Source organism: Aspergillus vadensis (genome assembly GCF_003184925.1).
Source record: "Aspergillus vadensis CBS 113365 unplaced genomic scaffold BO88scaffold_12, whole genome shotgun sequence".
Classification (NCBI taxonomy): Eukaryota; Fungi; Ascomycota; class Eurotiomycetes; order Eurotiales; family Aspergillaceae; genus Aspergillus; species Aspergillus vadensis.
The window spans coordinates 147,198-160,905 of record NW_020292050.1 but is presented as its reverse complement, the minus strand read 5'-3'; the positions used below and the strand labels follow the sequence as shown (position 1 = coordinate 160,905).

The 13,708-nt window shown below is 37.4% G+C and overlaps 4 protein-coding genes across 4 annotated transcripts; 1 reads left to right on the top strand and 3 right to left on the bottom strand.

The window, feature by feature from the left end:
* Positions 1 to 28: 28 nt before the first annotated feature.
* dbp3 (RNA-dependent ATPase DBP3) lies at positions 29 to 1,735 on the bottom strand. Its single transcript, XM_025706790.1, has 3 exons — positions 386 to 1,735; positions 259 to 330; positions 29 to 196 (listed from the first exon to the last, which is right to left on the bottom strand). Exons 1-3 carry the CDS (start codon positions 1,642 to 1,644, stop codon positions 40 to 42), a joined length of 1,488 nt encoding a protein of 495 aa, XP_025562536.1. The 5' UTR covers positions 1,645 to 1,735; the 3' UTR covers positions 29 to 39.
* Positions 1,736 to 2,213: 478 nt separating this feature from the next.
* Positions 2,214 to 3,657, bottom strand: BO88DRAFT_488129 (NAD(P)H-quinone oxidoreductase). The gene is made up of 4 exons (XM_025712600.1): positions 3,537 to 3,657; positions 3,220 to 3,486; positions 3,075 to 3,166; positions 2,214 to 3,012 (listed from the first exon to the last, which is right to left on the bottom strand). The coding sequence occupies exons 1-4, from the start codon at positions 3,559 to 3,561 to the stop codon at positions 2,386 to 2,388; spliced, it is 1,011 nt and encodes a 336-aa protein (XP_025562535.1). The 5' UTR covers positions 3,562 to 3,657; the 3' UTR covers positions 2,214 to 2,385.
* A 563-nt stretch (positions 3,658 to 4,220) lies between these two features.
* Positions 4,221 to 6,741, bottom strand: BO88DRAFT_405083 (replication factor A subunit protein RFA1). Its single transcript, XM_025706789.1, has 6 exons — positions 6,494 to 6,741; positions 6,293 to 6,444; positions 6,141 to 6,231; positions 5,549 to 6,086; positions 4,593 to 5,494; positions 4,221 to 4,538 (listed from the first exon to the last, which is right to left on the bottom strand). Exons 1-6 carry the CDS (start codon positions 6,535 to 6,537, stop codon positions 4,445 to 4,447), a joined length of 1,821 nt encoding a protein of 606 aa, XP_025562534.1. The 5' UTR covers positions 6,538 to 6,741; the 3' UTR covers positions 4,221 to 4,444.
* A 158-nt stretch (positions 6,742 to 6,899) lies between these two features.
* Positions 6,900 to 9,992, top strand: BO88DRAFT_365974 (ubiquitin-specific protease UBP14). The gene is made up of 7 exons (XM_025704022.1): positions 6,900 to 7,021; positions 7,099 to 7,169; positions 7,241 to 7,308; positions 7,359 to 7,499; positions 7,571 to 7,844; positions 7,904 to 9,584; positions 9,631 to 9,992. Exons 2-7 carry the CDS (start codon positions 7,139 to 7,141, stop codon positions 9,773 to 9,775), a joined length of 2,340 nt encoding a protein of 779 aa, XP_025562533.1. The 5' UTR covers positions 6,900 to 7,021; positions 7,099 to 7,138; the 3' UTR covers positions 9,776 to 9,992.
* Positions 9,993 to 13,708: the final 3,716 nt, after the last annotated feature.

Genomic DNA, 13,708 nt, shown 5'->3' with positions numbered 1-13,708 from the left:
GGTCCCGAACTCCAAAGTCCAAAGGCGAATGAGTCATCATCAATCGTCAAAAACGATCTTGGTTGATGTCTTATTGGTGTCGACATCCTTAAAAAAAGCGCCATATGCGTCATGTTGCTTCTTTTTAACCGTTGCCCCGAATTTGAGAAGATCTTCGGGTACATCCTGGTTAGCCGCTTTTAGAACATTTATTAGACTATAACATGTCAGTCTCGGTAAAAACTTGATCGGAATGCTTCCAAGACAATGACTACTTACGCTCCGGACTGAGCTTTATCAACCTCAGTAAATAGAGTGATGGCATGGCCCTCAGCTCCAGCACGGCCAGTTCTTTGAGCCAGTTAGTCGGCGAGACACAACATACAGGGACGAGTACTTCACTAACCGGCCAATCCGATGTACGTAATCCTCAACGGTGAGGGGGAACGTAACGTTGATGACGAGCTTGACTGCAGGTATGTCGAGGCCACGAGCTGCCACATCAGTTGCGACAAGAACGGTTGAGACGCCTTTTTTGAAGGAATCCAAACTTTTGAACCGTTCTTGTTGGCCCAAATCGCCGTGTATTCCGGCAACCTTGAAGCCTTTATTCCAAAGAAGTCTCTCGACACGCACAGCCTCCTTTTTATACAAGCAGAACACCAAAATCTTATCCGAGCTGGATGGGCCTTTCTGGTATTTGTTCAATAACTGTACAAGCCTCTGTTCTTTTTCGTGCGGCTTCACCACTTCAACAACTTGCTTGATTCTAGTGTTTGCGCGCGGATCAGCCGAAGGCTCTCCACCAATTGTGACTGTCACAGGAGAAGTCATGAACGTTGCAGCAAGATCCCTAACGACCGGGGGCCAGGTCGCAGTGAACATAACAGTTTGACGCTTTGACACCGGCATGGGGCGGATGATATCTTTGATGTCCTGTTCGAAACCTTTATCCAGCATGCGATCCGCTTCATCCAGAACAAGATACTTGACTTTTCCTAGATCGACCGAGCCATCATTCTGAAGATCCTTCAATCTTCCTGGTGTGGCCACGACAATAGCAGCAGTCTTCAAGGCCTGGCGTTGCTCATCTTTATTCACACCCCCGAAGATACAAGCTACCTTGATATCCACTAGTTCTGCGAACTTCGAGATCTGATCATGTATTTGCATTGCAAGTTCTCTTGTTGGGGAAATCATCACCGCTGTCGGCTTATAAGGCTTTCCCTTCTTCGCCGAGTCTTGTAAGTTTTTCAGGCAGGGCAAGCCGAAGCCGAGCGTCTTACCACTCCCGGTTTCAGCGATGCCGATTACATCACGGCCAGCAAACAGGAAAGGCCAGGTTGCTGACTGGATAGCAGTCGGGGAACTGAACGACTCAAGAGGACGGTACAGTGCACTGTTGCAGGTAGGTAGGTGAGAGAAAGAGGTAATGGGTTGAAGCTTCGTTGCTCCCTCTAAGGTATCCGTGATCTTGACGGAATTTTCTTCGAGGAATTTCTCTATGACTGCTGGGGAAGGCTCTTTCAGGTCAGTGTTCTGCGTCTCAGAAGCCTGCGCACTGGCCTTGGAGTCCTCGGCCTTCTTTGTGTGCTTTTCGTTTCTTGACTTCTTTTTCGCCCTATGCTCAGTGCTACCCTTATCTTGGAGTTCACGCTTGGCCATGTTGTTTTTGTTGCTTTGAACTTTCTCAGGGTTAAAAGCGGAGAATATGTGTGAGAGATTGTTGTAACAAAAAGTAAAAAAAAAAGAAAAAAGAAAAAAAAAGAAAGAAAGAAATAATAATCGTAAAGCAAGTCGGCTGCGTCTCGAAGAAATAACAGCAAATGTTTTGAGGGCGCCTTCTTTTTGCCCTTAGAATACTTTTATTTTATTTTTTTTATTCTCGCTATCTTCTTTTTGGGCTTGCCTGTCTGGAGCAAAACTTTGATTCGGGATAAAGTACTCCATACGGTTAAAACTCTTGCCCTAGTGCTGCTCCGTCCCGCTCCTTAATCCTAATCCAGTTAGTACTGTCTGCGCCGCGGATGTCAATCTAGCCTTTTGTGTCCTACATACACAGTAGACAATTCTATGGAGACCTACAACGTCGTAGTTGTAGTTGCAGCCTAGTAGTATCTAGATTTAGTATAGTATTCTCAAGATTGTCAATTCAAGGAGGCTCGGGAATAACCGGTACTCCAAAAGAAGAACAATCACAGGATCAGAGCGTCTTTAAGAATCTACAAAACTTGCGGGCATCCATTGAGATACGTTCGCCACTACATTATGCCTACACTAGACCTGCGTTCTCTACCATGGCTGCCTTCGTAGTGACCTCGTTGTTGATTTATTTGTATGTATGCTGAACTTCTCCGCTTCCACCTTCGAGTCAGCTGCTGGCTTCTCAACCGGGCTAATTTGCATTCAATTGATCGTGCATATTAATTTTCCCTTGGTTTGATTGCTCTCCAGCAACCTATGGGCATCCGCGATTTCTTCAAATGCGAAAACCTTCTCGATGAAGACTTTGAATGTTTTGTCGTTGAACTTGGGTAAAGCATGGTCCACCAGAAGATCACGTAGTCTCCCCTGATAATCTTCATCCCTGCTGCGAAGAGTGCTGCCTTCGAACCTCAATCTCTTCCTCAGGATTCCACTGATGTCAGTATTGGCAGGGAGGATAGAACCACTCATCTGTCCTAATTGGACAATACGTGCATCCCGTGCGGCCACGTCAAGATTGCCTTGAAAATGTGCGGCGCCCACAAAATCGACGACTATGTCGACTCCACGACCATTCGTTTCTTTCAGTATCTCGGAGGCCCAGTCTTGACTCTTGTAATTATACCCAGCAGTAGCCCCTAGTTCACGTACGCAAAAGTCAACTTTTTCCTGCGAACCTGCGGTCACATAGACAGCAGATGCTTTGTCAAGCTTCGCAAGTTGGATCCCGGAAATTGATACAGATGAAGCCCCTGCATGCCAAAGAACGGACTTTCCAGCGCTGAATTCGCCAATCAGATAGAGCGCCTGGCTTGCAGTTATCCAGGTCTAAGGAGATGGTGCCATCGTTATTACAAATTGGTTCCCTAGAAGTTGGAGGTCAAGCATACCTCTGGTATTCCTGCAGCCTCCTCCCATGTCAACCCCGAGGGTTTGTGTATCAACATCTTGGTCGACACGGCGATGTATTCCGCATAGGCCCCTGACAAAATGTAATGAATACTTACACACTCTATCATAAAGAATGGCACGTACCGCCATAGGCTAGGCCAAAAACACTGTCGCCGATTTGAAAGCCATTGCTTGTATCCGCACCAAGCTCCTCTATCACCCCGGAAAATTCGACCCCCATGGTGCTAGGAGCTTGCGGAGGAAGAGGATATTTTCCTTCGCGTTGAAGCAAGTCCATTCTGTTCAGCCCGAATGCCTTGATCTTGACCAAAGCCTGGCCAGGGCTGGGCTTCGGTATTGGGATCTGGTCAACGAACAGAGCATCGGCACTTCCTTTGCCCCCTTGAATACCTGGGTGTTCTTAGCATAGCACGCTCGAAAGTCTGAGCAATGCAACTCACCAATGGCTCTCATGTTGCCTCCCATCTTTGCTTGACACTATAAATGGGTTGATTACAAGTTTTTCTAAATCGCTTTTACTCTCCGCCCCGTGGTTATTTGTCTCGGTTGTGCAGTACGGCATTCAGCGTCATCATTTGTCATCAAATGGAGGGCAATTAGTCATAATTAATGACAAAGTTGTAACTACGTTAGTTAACTTAACTGCTGACTTAACGGTTAAAATAGGCTGATCTACCATTTTAATTCACCGTGATCTAGTCGATAACGTTCAGTTGTTTGTCATATGCTCTATAGCAGTTTACGTATGTATATTCAGAATCTCAAAGAGAATGTAACGGGTTTCAAAACCCCACATACTCGTGTCTCCGGGCGTCACATGTGTAGGTAGATTCAGGAACCGATCATAAAGGCCTAGAGGAGACATGAACACACTGCTGGAATTGGAACCATACAGCAACAAGGTGGTTATGAACATTGATAACAGCCCTGTATCTGTTGAAACTGCCTTCACTATCTGTGTGAATTGGGCTCAGCTGCTTTCGTATGTAAATATTCAGAAACATTCCCGCTATCTGCCAGAAGTCACTACCGTTCGAACTCTTTGGCAAGTCTATGCGGGCGCAAGTCAGCGTGGCTAATCTTTCTAAGTCCAAGCGACAGCTATTGCTAGTCAAGTGTGGTATCACAGAATCAACTTTGGCTTATATTTTCATTGTTCAGTTTGTAGCACCTTTCAAGATCCATCATCGTTTCAGGTATGCATCCTATCCTACTGACAGCAGCCGATGTCATGCAATCTCAAAGCCACAAATTCTGAAAATTTCATTGAACAGAGAGTTGTAAGAATAAAGATGCACAATGCTTGCAAGGGGAGTCTCAAGAAGCCTTGAGCATGCTGAAAGCATATTCAAGATACATTGTAAGATTCAATAAGATCGGCAAGGCGTGAAGCCTCGTGGGAATAATTTATCGGGGTGGCCGAGAATACCTGATACCGTATACTGGTAGAGTGAATATTAGCAGTGCCATCTGAGCCATGGAACGAATTGCCTTACCGTTGTTGTTCGCCGAAATGATCTATTTTGGCACGGCATCGGAAATTCCACGTCCGGCAATTGGCATCCTGGAATGCGTCGCCAGCTGCTTTCTCGTCCGTCTGGAACAGTTCCATTAACTGATTGGCCGACATGTCCATCATCAATTTGCCCACGTCGTCGAAGCAGCTTAGCCAAAGTTGGCCGGTATGGTCGCTAACATTAACGTGCATTATGTAGCGGTAATCTGGTCGGGGGTGAGTCTTATCGCAGCGCTCACAACGCCACTGGCCGGGATCAAGCTCGGTAACCTTCTTGTTGCAAGTTTCTGAGAGACAAGCAGGATAAGCAAAGGACATGTTATCCTGCTTTATGTAGATGACCGTTGCTTTCAGCGAAAAGTAAACCGCTTCCTCCGACATACCCAATTGCTCCTCTCTTATTTGGGCGATTGTCTTGAACTGGTCCGACTTCATCGTTGATGAGGCTGTGCCTAATAAGGAAGCATGTGAAGAGAAATTCTCATCCCTGCCTTGTGCGTCATACCAGCCTTTGAGCTTGTGGGCTTCCTCAATGTCAGGATCAACCGCCATTGAACCCGAGCTCAGCAAACTCAGACTACGTCCGCCAAAGTCAGAGACCTTCACGCCTTTGAAAGCTATTACAGACTCGGGCAGGGCGTTGAAATTCTGAGCTGTAGTGCCCCAGATAGTCAGGCGAACAGAAAACCCGGTATTGTCAACCATGACCAGCTCGCGCTTGTTATAGGGCTTGTTTGTAGTTTTGGACGTGATCTGTGAAACCCCCATGTCCTCTTTCAGCACGCCTATCACATCGATCGTAGTATCTTTTTCTACCGATTGGAGGTCCCCGATAGAAGTGAAATTGAATCGAACCTGGGGAACATCGCTCTGATCCTCTGCCTGATGCGACATGGTAAGTTAAGAGTTCAATGCGAACCGAGCACTCTGACTGACCTTTTCAACCACCGTATCCCTTTCAAAAGTCAGCTCATAATCGTTGTTCAAGTTCGTGAACTGCTTTTTGGCAATTTGCACGCGGCAATTGGAAATATAGTATACACCGCCCTCCTGGAAGACGTCATACAGCATGTCGCATTGGTCGTTGAATCCAGTAGCTCGTATTTCGCCACTGTCGTCCAGTAGATTGACGCTGAAGAGCCTCCCTTCGGTATTCCTATTGTGCCAAGTCTTGATATTTGTCTTGCTCGTACAGCGTGCTTTGATCGTCCATTTGTGAGAATATGGTGAAATAGCTTCGATGGGATATATAGTAGCATGCGCTGCGGCCAAAACAGGTCGTGCTGACTGCACTCCGGTATTTGACTGGGCCTGTGCGCCTGACATCTTCGATCCATAGAAACCGTTGCTGGAGATTGTAGTGGGTTGGTGCTTGTCGTCTTCATCTGTTTTACTTTCGAGTGGTTTTGGTTCGCCAATCTTCTCGGCCTCTCCCAGTCCCTCCAAGACTTCAAGGTCGAGAATAATCAGGATCCTGTCTCGTATGTCAGGTATATCATTGGTGGTGAAGACGCCAGTGGTCACTTACTTTTTGCCTTTTACGGAGTTCGCTTGGAACGACTTCAGGCGAACAAAACATCCCTTCCGTAATAGCATACTAGACACCATGGGGTTCAATTCTGGAAGATCAAGGTTAGTAGCAGTGTCTTAGACAATTCATCAGGGTTATGGCACACTTACGGGTCGCAAGCATCGTCTGCACATAATTTGAGATATCACTGAATACAGCTCGGTAGCGTTCCGGGTGGCTCTGTTGAGGTGGCAATGGCTTTATCTGAACGCATTGAACAATAGGCTCACGCGTTTGAGGCTTTGTATCATCGAAGATAGCGCTTAAGGGACATTAGTGAGATAATGCACAGTGAGTTCCAGGAAACTGACCTGAGTGCCCCAACGGAGACCTGAGATGCTGCTTCTGAAGACATCTGAAATGGTTTCAAGGGAACCTTGTGCTGTCCAACAGACTTAGAATTATAGGAATACAAACAGTTGTCTTGGGGAGGTGCTAATTCAGAGCTTGAAATGATGAACAGCAAGTGGCGGTCTTGATGGTTCTGGTACAATCCTGCTACTGCTGAAGCACATTTGCATGAACAACAAATGGAAACGCGACCCGGAGTAGGACGCGGTAGGAGCGCGTTAAGCACCTACCCCACTTCGGAATGCGAATATTACGTGTTTAATGGTCTAAGGTTAGTAGTACAGAGCAGATGTCGTAATACACCATACATCCATATGAAAACCGGTACCCCGTCACAGTACTCCGTCTACACAATACACTACGTATCTAGGTTGAAGATCGCTCTCCCACTTTACCCCACCTTTCTACATACCTGACAGTCAAAGCCTCGACAAAGCAGATATTGGAGAGTTTCACCTGCCGACTTATGCTCATACAGTAACTTCTATGTATGGAGAGGACGCATACCCTCTTACTAAAAGTCATTGCATCGTGGGACTTGGACTGATTGCTGTCATCTAATAAGTTGTATCAGGCTTCCATATTAGCTTTCAGCTCTCCTCAAGATGGCTTCTTGTAGCCATGTCGCGTCCGAAGGTCAGTTGCGACTGTAGCCAAAGCTGAAGTACGGTGCTCATACAGGTTTCTAATCATAATCTACATCGCAGGGTTGAGGGAACCAGCTACGTCGCAGGTTGTATATCGAGAGGACTGTACACAGTGTTTCGACTCAATAGTGCGTTCCCATTATTGTTCTATCAATTCGACGCCTAACAGAATATCCAGGACGACGAACATGGTCTTAATGTTTGCTTAACATGCTTCAATGGAGGTTGCGCTGGTGATAGAAATCATGCATTTCTCCACTATGAGCGTTGCAGTCACCCTTTAGCGCTCAACATCAGAAGATCACGTAGAAAGGTCCAGGTGTGTGCCAATATCACTTGTCTGGATTATACTTTTTTTGATTGCATGTGATTGACAAGATGCAATGACAGCGAGATGAGCCACCACAGAAGATGTCGAAGCTTGCAATCGCAGCTGAAACTGATGAGGACCGCTATGTCACGAAAACACGTGTTGTTTGTTATCCTTGCCGTCAGAGTGATCTCGACGCTTCCAGGGGTAGGCTGCCAGCTGTAATTGATGGCGTGATGAAAGCGATGACCTTCTCCAAAAGAGAGGAAGTCAAGGCCTGGGAGCAAGAGTTCATCCCCTGCGAACACACCATCAATCTCACCCAGGGAGCGTCAAGACAGATTGAATCAAAGGGTGCGTTGCTCCTCTCTTTTAACATTACCCTCATCTTAATGCTCACAATTGCACGTCAGAGCTAGTCCAGTGTTCCATGTGTGACCTGAAAGAGAACCTCTGGCTATGTCTAGAATGTGGTAATCTTGGCTGCGGTCGCAGTCAGTTTGGCGGAGTTGGAGGAAACTCGCATGCACTTGCGCATTCTGACATGGAGTCGCATGCTGTTGCAGTGAAGCTGGGCTCTATCACTGCAGATGGTTCGGCGGACGTGTATTGCTATAGATGCAATGAAGAAAGGACCGATCCTAACCTGGCTACCCATCTTGCCAATTGGGGCATCAATCTAGCGGGCCGTGAGAAGACAGAGAAGAGCCTTATGGAGATGCAAGTGGAGCATAATATGAGATGGGAATTTTCGATGACCTCTGAGGACGGCCATGAACTTACACCTGTGTTTGGGCCAGGTTTAACTGGCTTGACTAACTTAGGAAACAGCTGTTATCTCTCAAGTGTTGTCCAATGCCTTTTCGCCTTGCCTGAATTCCAAAAAAGATATTACCATCCCAACAGCGAGCCGCCGCACACGCAGAGGCCAGCCGAGGACCTTGAAACCCAACTGCGGAAGCTGGCCGATGGCATCCTCTCTGGCAGATATTCCAGACCCGATAGCGATGTTAGGTCTTCACCTGATTCAGCTGAAGTTCCTCATCAGAGGGGTTTAGCACCCGCTATGTTCAAACATCTCGTCGGCCGTGGTCATGAAGAATTCTCGACGATGAGGCAACAGGATGCGTTCGAATTTATGCTTCACCTCTTCAAGCAGATAAGCTTGTCCAAGCATCCCGAAGGGTTAGATAACCCAATCACCTCGTTCGGCTTCTCTGTGCAACAGCGTCTCCAATGTCTACGGTGCAAGAAAGTTCGTTACAGGGCGGACGCCCAGGATAACATTTCAATCCCTGTTCCCGCTCGTCGGCTCCCCGATGCAGATGCTTCTGACTCCATGAACGAATATGAGAGTGTCACACTAGCAGAATGTCTGGGTGCTTTTACGGCCGAAGAAGTTGTTGAATTCAGCTGCCCGTCCTGCGGTTCCACGGAAGGGTTCAGTAAGAAAACGTCATTTAAAACTCTACCGCAAAAGTTGGTTATCAATGCGCGAAGGTTCGAACTGATCAATTGGGTACCTACAAAGCTGAATATTCCGGTAGAAGTTGATGAGGAGCCAATAGAATTTGGTACTTACCTATCTGCCGGACCTAATCCAAATGAGGAGCTTCTCCCTGACATTCAGGAGCCTGAAAATGTGTTTAAGCCCAATGAAATCGCGATTGAGCAGCTTGTTGCCATGGGTTTTCCGAACCCAAGGTGCGAAAAGGCGCTGTATATGACCGGCAACTCGGATGTTGAGGCTGCCATGAATTGGCTCTTTGCTCACATGGAAGACCCTGATATCGATGAGCCGCTCGATAAGATGGTTACCAGCACCTCAGGGGGCCAGCAAGACCCAGCTAAGGTTGCGCAGTTGACTGAAATGGGCATAAATCCTAGTCATGCTAGGAGGGCATTGGCAGCGACGGATGGGGATCTCAACAGGGCAATTGATTGGGTGTTCACCCATCCGGAGGATTCAATGGACACCAGCTCAGACTCTGACATCCCTGAATCCAGTGATAAACATCAGGACTCTGATGCCACGCCAGCGAAATACAAATTACAGTCAATAGTGTGCCATAAAGGCTCATCGGTGCATGCTGGGTATGTATGTCTGCTACTTTGTAGGGATTGAACTAACGGTCAACAGGCACTATGTCGCTATCGTGCGTAAGACTGTGCCAGGAAGTAATGGTACTTCGTGGGTCATGTTCAATGATGAGAAGGTTGTTCAGGTGGATGATATACAAGAGATGAAGAAGTTCGCGTATATCTATGTATTCTCGCGGACTTGACCCATGGAATCCAAGTGGGTAGATGAAATATTGTATAGCTAGCGTAGTTCACTTTGTTAGTCATTGCTACGGCCTTCGTTTTCTGACAGATTAGGTCGGTGACGGATTACTATACTATATTGATTTATCATATTCTGCTTTTAGAAAGCTATTCGTTGATTATACTTTTGATTGAAGTATCTAAACCACACTATCAATTAGGGTGTACTTATCATTCACAGCTATAGTCTGTGAAAGCCAATCAAATAATCTTATTCAGTGTGTTTAAACTAGAATATTGAACATGAGACGGGAAAGGAAAGAAGTATGAAATATATATATATATATATTAATAATAAAGATAAATAAACTAAATAAAATAAATAAAATAAATAAAATAAATAAAATAAATAAAATAAATAAAATAAATAAAATAAATAAAATAAATAAAATAAATAAAATAAATAAAATAAGATAATATATATTAAATAAAGTGAAATTATATTATATATTTTAATTATGGTATTTACTATTATATTATCACTTTTTTTAAGACTGGGTATTCTCAGCCAGGAATATATTATTATTTTTATAATTTAATATAATATTTTTTAGATAAAATAAAATATTCTTAAAATTTCTAGTTAAATATTATATATAATCTATTTTATTTAAAGTAAGCTACTTAATCTTATATTATAAATATTTATAATATAAATAACTAATAATTATCTTTTTAACTTCTTATTCTATTTAATTATTTAATTTAATAAGAACAGTAGTATCCTGAATTTAATTCAATAGAATTTTTAATAAATTCTATAAATATAATTTCTTAAAAAAGAAGATCAGGTATATATATATTTTTTTTAAAAAAAATAAATTATATATATATTATTTATTTTATTAATAATTAGAATAGATTTATATTAATTATTTATCAATTTTTATAAAGACTAGCTCCAGTACTAGTTTTTTATAAAAAAAATTATTGTTAATAATATTAAAATTCTTTAGATAGTATTAATAATTTATTTATTAGATTTAGTAGTTTTAAAGATTCCTTGAATATTTCTTAAATAAAAAATTAAATTTATTTTATTTTATAAATAAATTCCTGTGCCTGATCTCGGGTAATTATATATGATAAAAAATTTATAGAAATTATTTAATTAAATAATATTTTAAATTTATAATTTCTCTTTATTATAGATAATAATAATCCAGTAGATTCATATAAATAATAATAATAATAAAATTAATTAAAAATAATAATTTTTAATTAATTATTTTGGTAATAATTTATAAATAAAATAAATTATTAAATTATATATTGTTTAATAATCTTTATCTAATCATTAATTCAAAGATAATATATGGTAGAAAGTTCTAATTTAATCTATAATATTTTATAAGATTTATTCTAGAAATTAATTATAAATTAATTTTTATAAATAAAAATAATAATATCTAGTAGTCCTGTTTAAATATATATCTAATTTATAAATAAACATGTTATATTCTGAATAGATATTTATTTAATATATAAAATAAAGACTGCATTATAACTGTAATAATTTTTTAAGAAAAAATAAAAAATTTATTAAAATATATTAATACAGATACATGGAGATTAATAAGAAATAAAATGAATCTAGAAATAAATTATAATAAATATTCTTATATTTATATATTAAACAATTATTTATATAATATTAAATATCTCTGTTCCAGATATTTTAATAGTACTAATATTTTATAAAAATTATTATCTTTATATATTTAAAATATATAAATAATAATTAATAATAAATTTTATTTAATAATTATTCTTTATCAGGGACTACCAGCTAGTTTTAATATAATAATAATTTTTTTAAAAAGAATTTATTATTCAATTATTATATTTTCTCTCAGGGAGACTCTAAGATAGATAATTATAATTGATATTTAATATATAATTAATTATATTAAGATTTAACTCCATGGGAATTACTATAATAATAAATCTAAAAATTTAAATTTAGATTAAGATTTAAGAATAATTCTTAGTTTTAAATAATTAAATTTTAATAATATTTAAAAATAGTAATCTCTTAATAATTTATTAATCAAATTCTTATAAGTTAAGATAATCAGCTAGAGTATCATTGTTTTTAAATAATAATAAATAATAAAATAATAATAAAAAATATTTTTCATTAATAAATTTATTAGATATTAAGTTTTTTGATAATTATAAAATACTTTAAAACTCAGTAATCTATAAGAATACTAAATCTTTCTAATTATTATAATTTTTTAATTTTATATATTATTTTACTAGATTTTGTATAATTATTAATATTTTTTATTATAAATATTATAATTATACTCAGGCGGGGATGTAACCATAATATTTTATAATCTATTAAAAAAGAATTTTTATTATTATTTAATTAATAATATTAATTTCTACCTGCATAAACCTAAATAAATTATAATATATTAATATAAATACAGATATTAAAATTTTCAAAAAAATTTAAAATATTTTTTTAAATTAATTATATTATAGATTTTATAATTTAATTATATTTCCTAATAAATTAATAGTAGAAGTTACAGAAATCTAAGAAAATTAAATTCTTCTAATAATTATAGTATTCTTAATTGAATTATCTATATACTGGCAATAAAAATTATAAAGTCTAGAAATTAAATTTTTATTATATAAAATTTATATTTAATTTTATTTTTACTGAAGATTAATATATTATTAATATAAATAATAATAAACTTATCTAGAAAATCTATTAAAATTTATTTAATAAGTTACTGGAATACAGCCAGACTATTAAAAAGTAGTATATAATATAATAAATATAGAATATTATTATATTCTTAGAATTTTAATTTATACAGATTCAGTAAAATTCTTAATAAATATTAAGTTTAATAAAAATCTTAGTATTCTTTAACTAGTTTATTATTCTATTAATAATAAAATTAAAGAAAGATTCTTTCTTATTCTTATCAATATATTTGATTTTTTAATAGTTAATATAGAGATATAATCTCTCCCTGAAGTTTTATATTATAAAAATAAAAAAATAAATAATATTATATTAAAAATAATAAAAATTTATTTTAGATTTTTAATAATATATATTTAAACTGTCTTAGGTTCTTCTAGAATCATTTTATATAAGAAGATTATTTTTAATAATTCTTTTTTTTAAACTTTATCTAGTAATTATGGGAGTAGGATAATGAAAAAATATTTGATTTTTTTTAGAATAAATGTTAATTAAACTATAATAATATTTAAATAAAGATTATATGATTTATTTATTTTATTAATTTAAAAACTTAATCTGCAGGATCTTATTTATTTTAAATTTATTTTTCAATTATATTTAGAAATATTTATAAAATATAGTAATTTTAATTAATATTATTTTATTTTATTTAAAGTATTCTTACTACAAGACTTTAAAAATAATATAAATTATTAATATTTAAAATTTAGTTATTGAAATTATAATTTATCTTAGTTAAAGTCTCCTGTAGTAAATTCTAATAATATTATAATAATACTAGTTTATATAAAAATATTGATATAAAATATAATAGTTTTAATATTTTTTAAAAATATTTATTCTAGATAATATTTTATTAATAATCTCAATTTATAAATTATTAATCTAGAATATCTTAGAAAATATAATATAATAAGTTTATTTTATGTTAATTTTATAATAAGAGCTGGCCAGGTTAAATAAATTAATAATATTAATAATTTAATAAAATCTTATATTTTATAAATTATATTTTCTTTAATATAATATCATATCGGCTGAGACTAAGAATTAAAAAAAATTATTATATTATTACTCATTAATAATAAGATTAAAATAAATAAATATATTAAAAATATAATAGCTTTTCTATTAAATCTAATTATAATATATT

What these genes read in the sequence shown, in the direction of transcription:
- dbp3 (XM_025706790.1), bottom strand. Translation starts at nt 1,644, where the DNA reads ATGGCCAAGCGTGAACTCCAAGATAAGGGTAGCACTGAGCATAGGGCG. An exon ending in TACGTACATCGGATTGGCCG is followed by an intron (nt 331 to 385) that starts GTTAGTGAAGTA and finishes ACTGGCTCAAAG; the next exon opens with AACTGGCCGTGCTGGAGCTG. An exon ending in GATAAAGCTCAGTCCGGAGC is followed by an intron (nt 197 to 258) that starts GTAAGTAGTCAT and finishes GACATGTTATAG; the next exon opens with TCTAATAAATGTTCTAAAAG.
- BO88DRAFT_488129 (XM_025712600.1), bottom strand. Translation starts at nt 3,561, where the DNA reads ATGGGAGGCAACATGAGAGCCATTG. An exon ending in TTTTGGCCTAGCCTATGGCG is followed by an intron (nt 3,167 to 3,219) that starts GTACGTGCCATT and finishes ACATTTTGTCAG; the next exon opens with GGGCCTATGCGGAATACATC. An exon ending in AGGCTGCAGGAATACCAGAG is followed by an intron (nt 3,013 to 3,074) that starts GTATGCTTGACC and finishes CCATCTCCTTAG; the next exon opens with ACCTGGATAACTGCAAGCCA.
- BO88DRAFT_405083 (XM_025706789.1), bottom strand. Translation starts at nt 6,537, where the DNA reads ATGTCTTCAGAAGCAGCATCTCAGGTCTCCGTTGGGGCACTCAG. An exon ending in GTCTCCGTTGGGGCACTCAG is followed by an intron (nt 6,445 to 6,493) that starts GTCAGTTTCCTG and finishes ATGTCCCTTAAG; the next exon opens with CGCTATCTTCGATGATACAA. An exon ending in GCAGACGATGCTTGCGACCC is followed by an intron (nt 6,232 to 6,292) that starts GTAAGTGTGCCA and finishes TTGATCTTCCAG; the next exon opens with AATTGAACCCCATGGTGTCT.
- BO88DRAFT_365974 (XM_025704022.1), top strand. Translation starts at nt 7,139, where the DNA reads ATGGCTTCTTGTAGCCATGTCGCGTCCGAAG. An exon ending in TAGCCATGTCGCGTCCGAAG is followed by an intron (nt 7,170 to 7,240) that starts GTCAGTTGCGAC and finishes TCTACATCGCAG; the next exon opens with GGTTGAGGGAACCAGCTACG. An exon ending in AAGACAGATTGAATCAAAGG is followed by an intron (nt 7,845 to 7,903) that starts GTGCGTTGCTCC and finishes ATTGCACGTCAG; the next exon opens with AGCTAGTCCAGTGTTCCATG.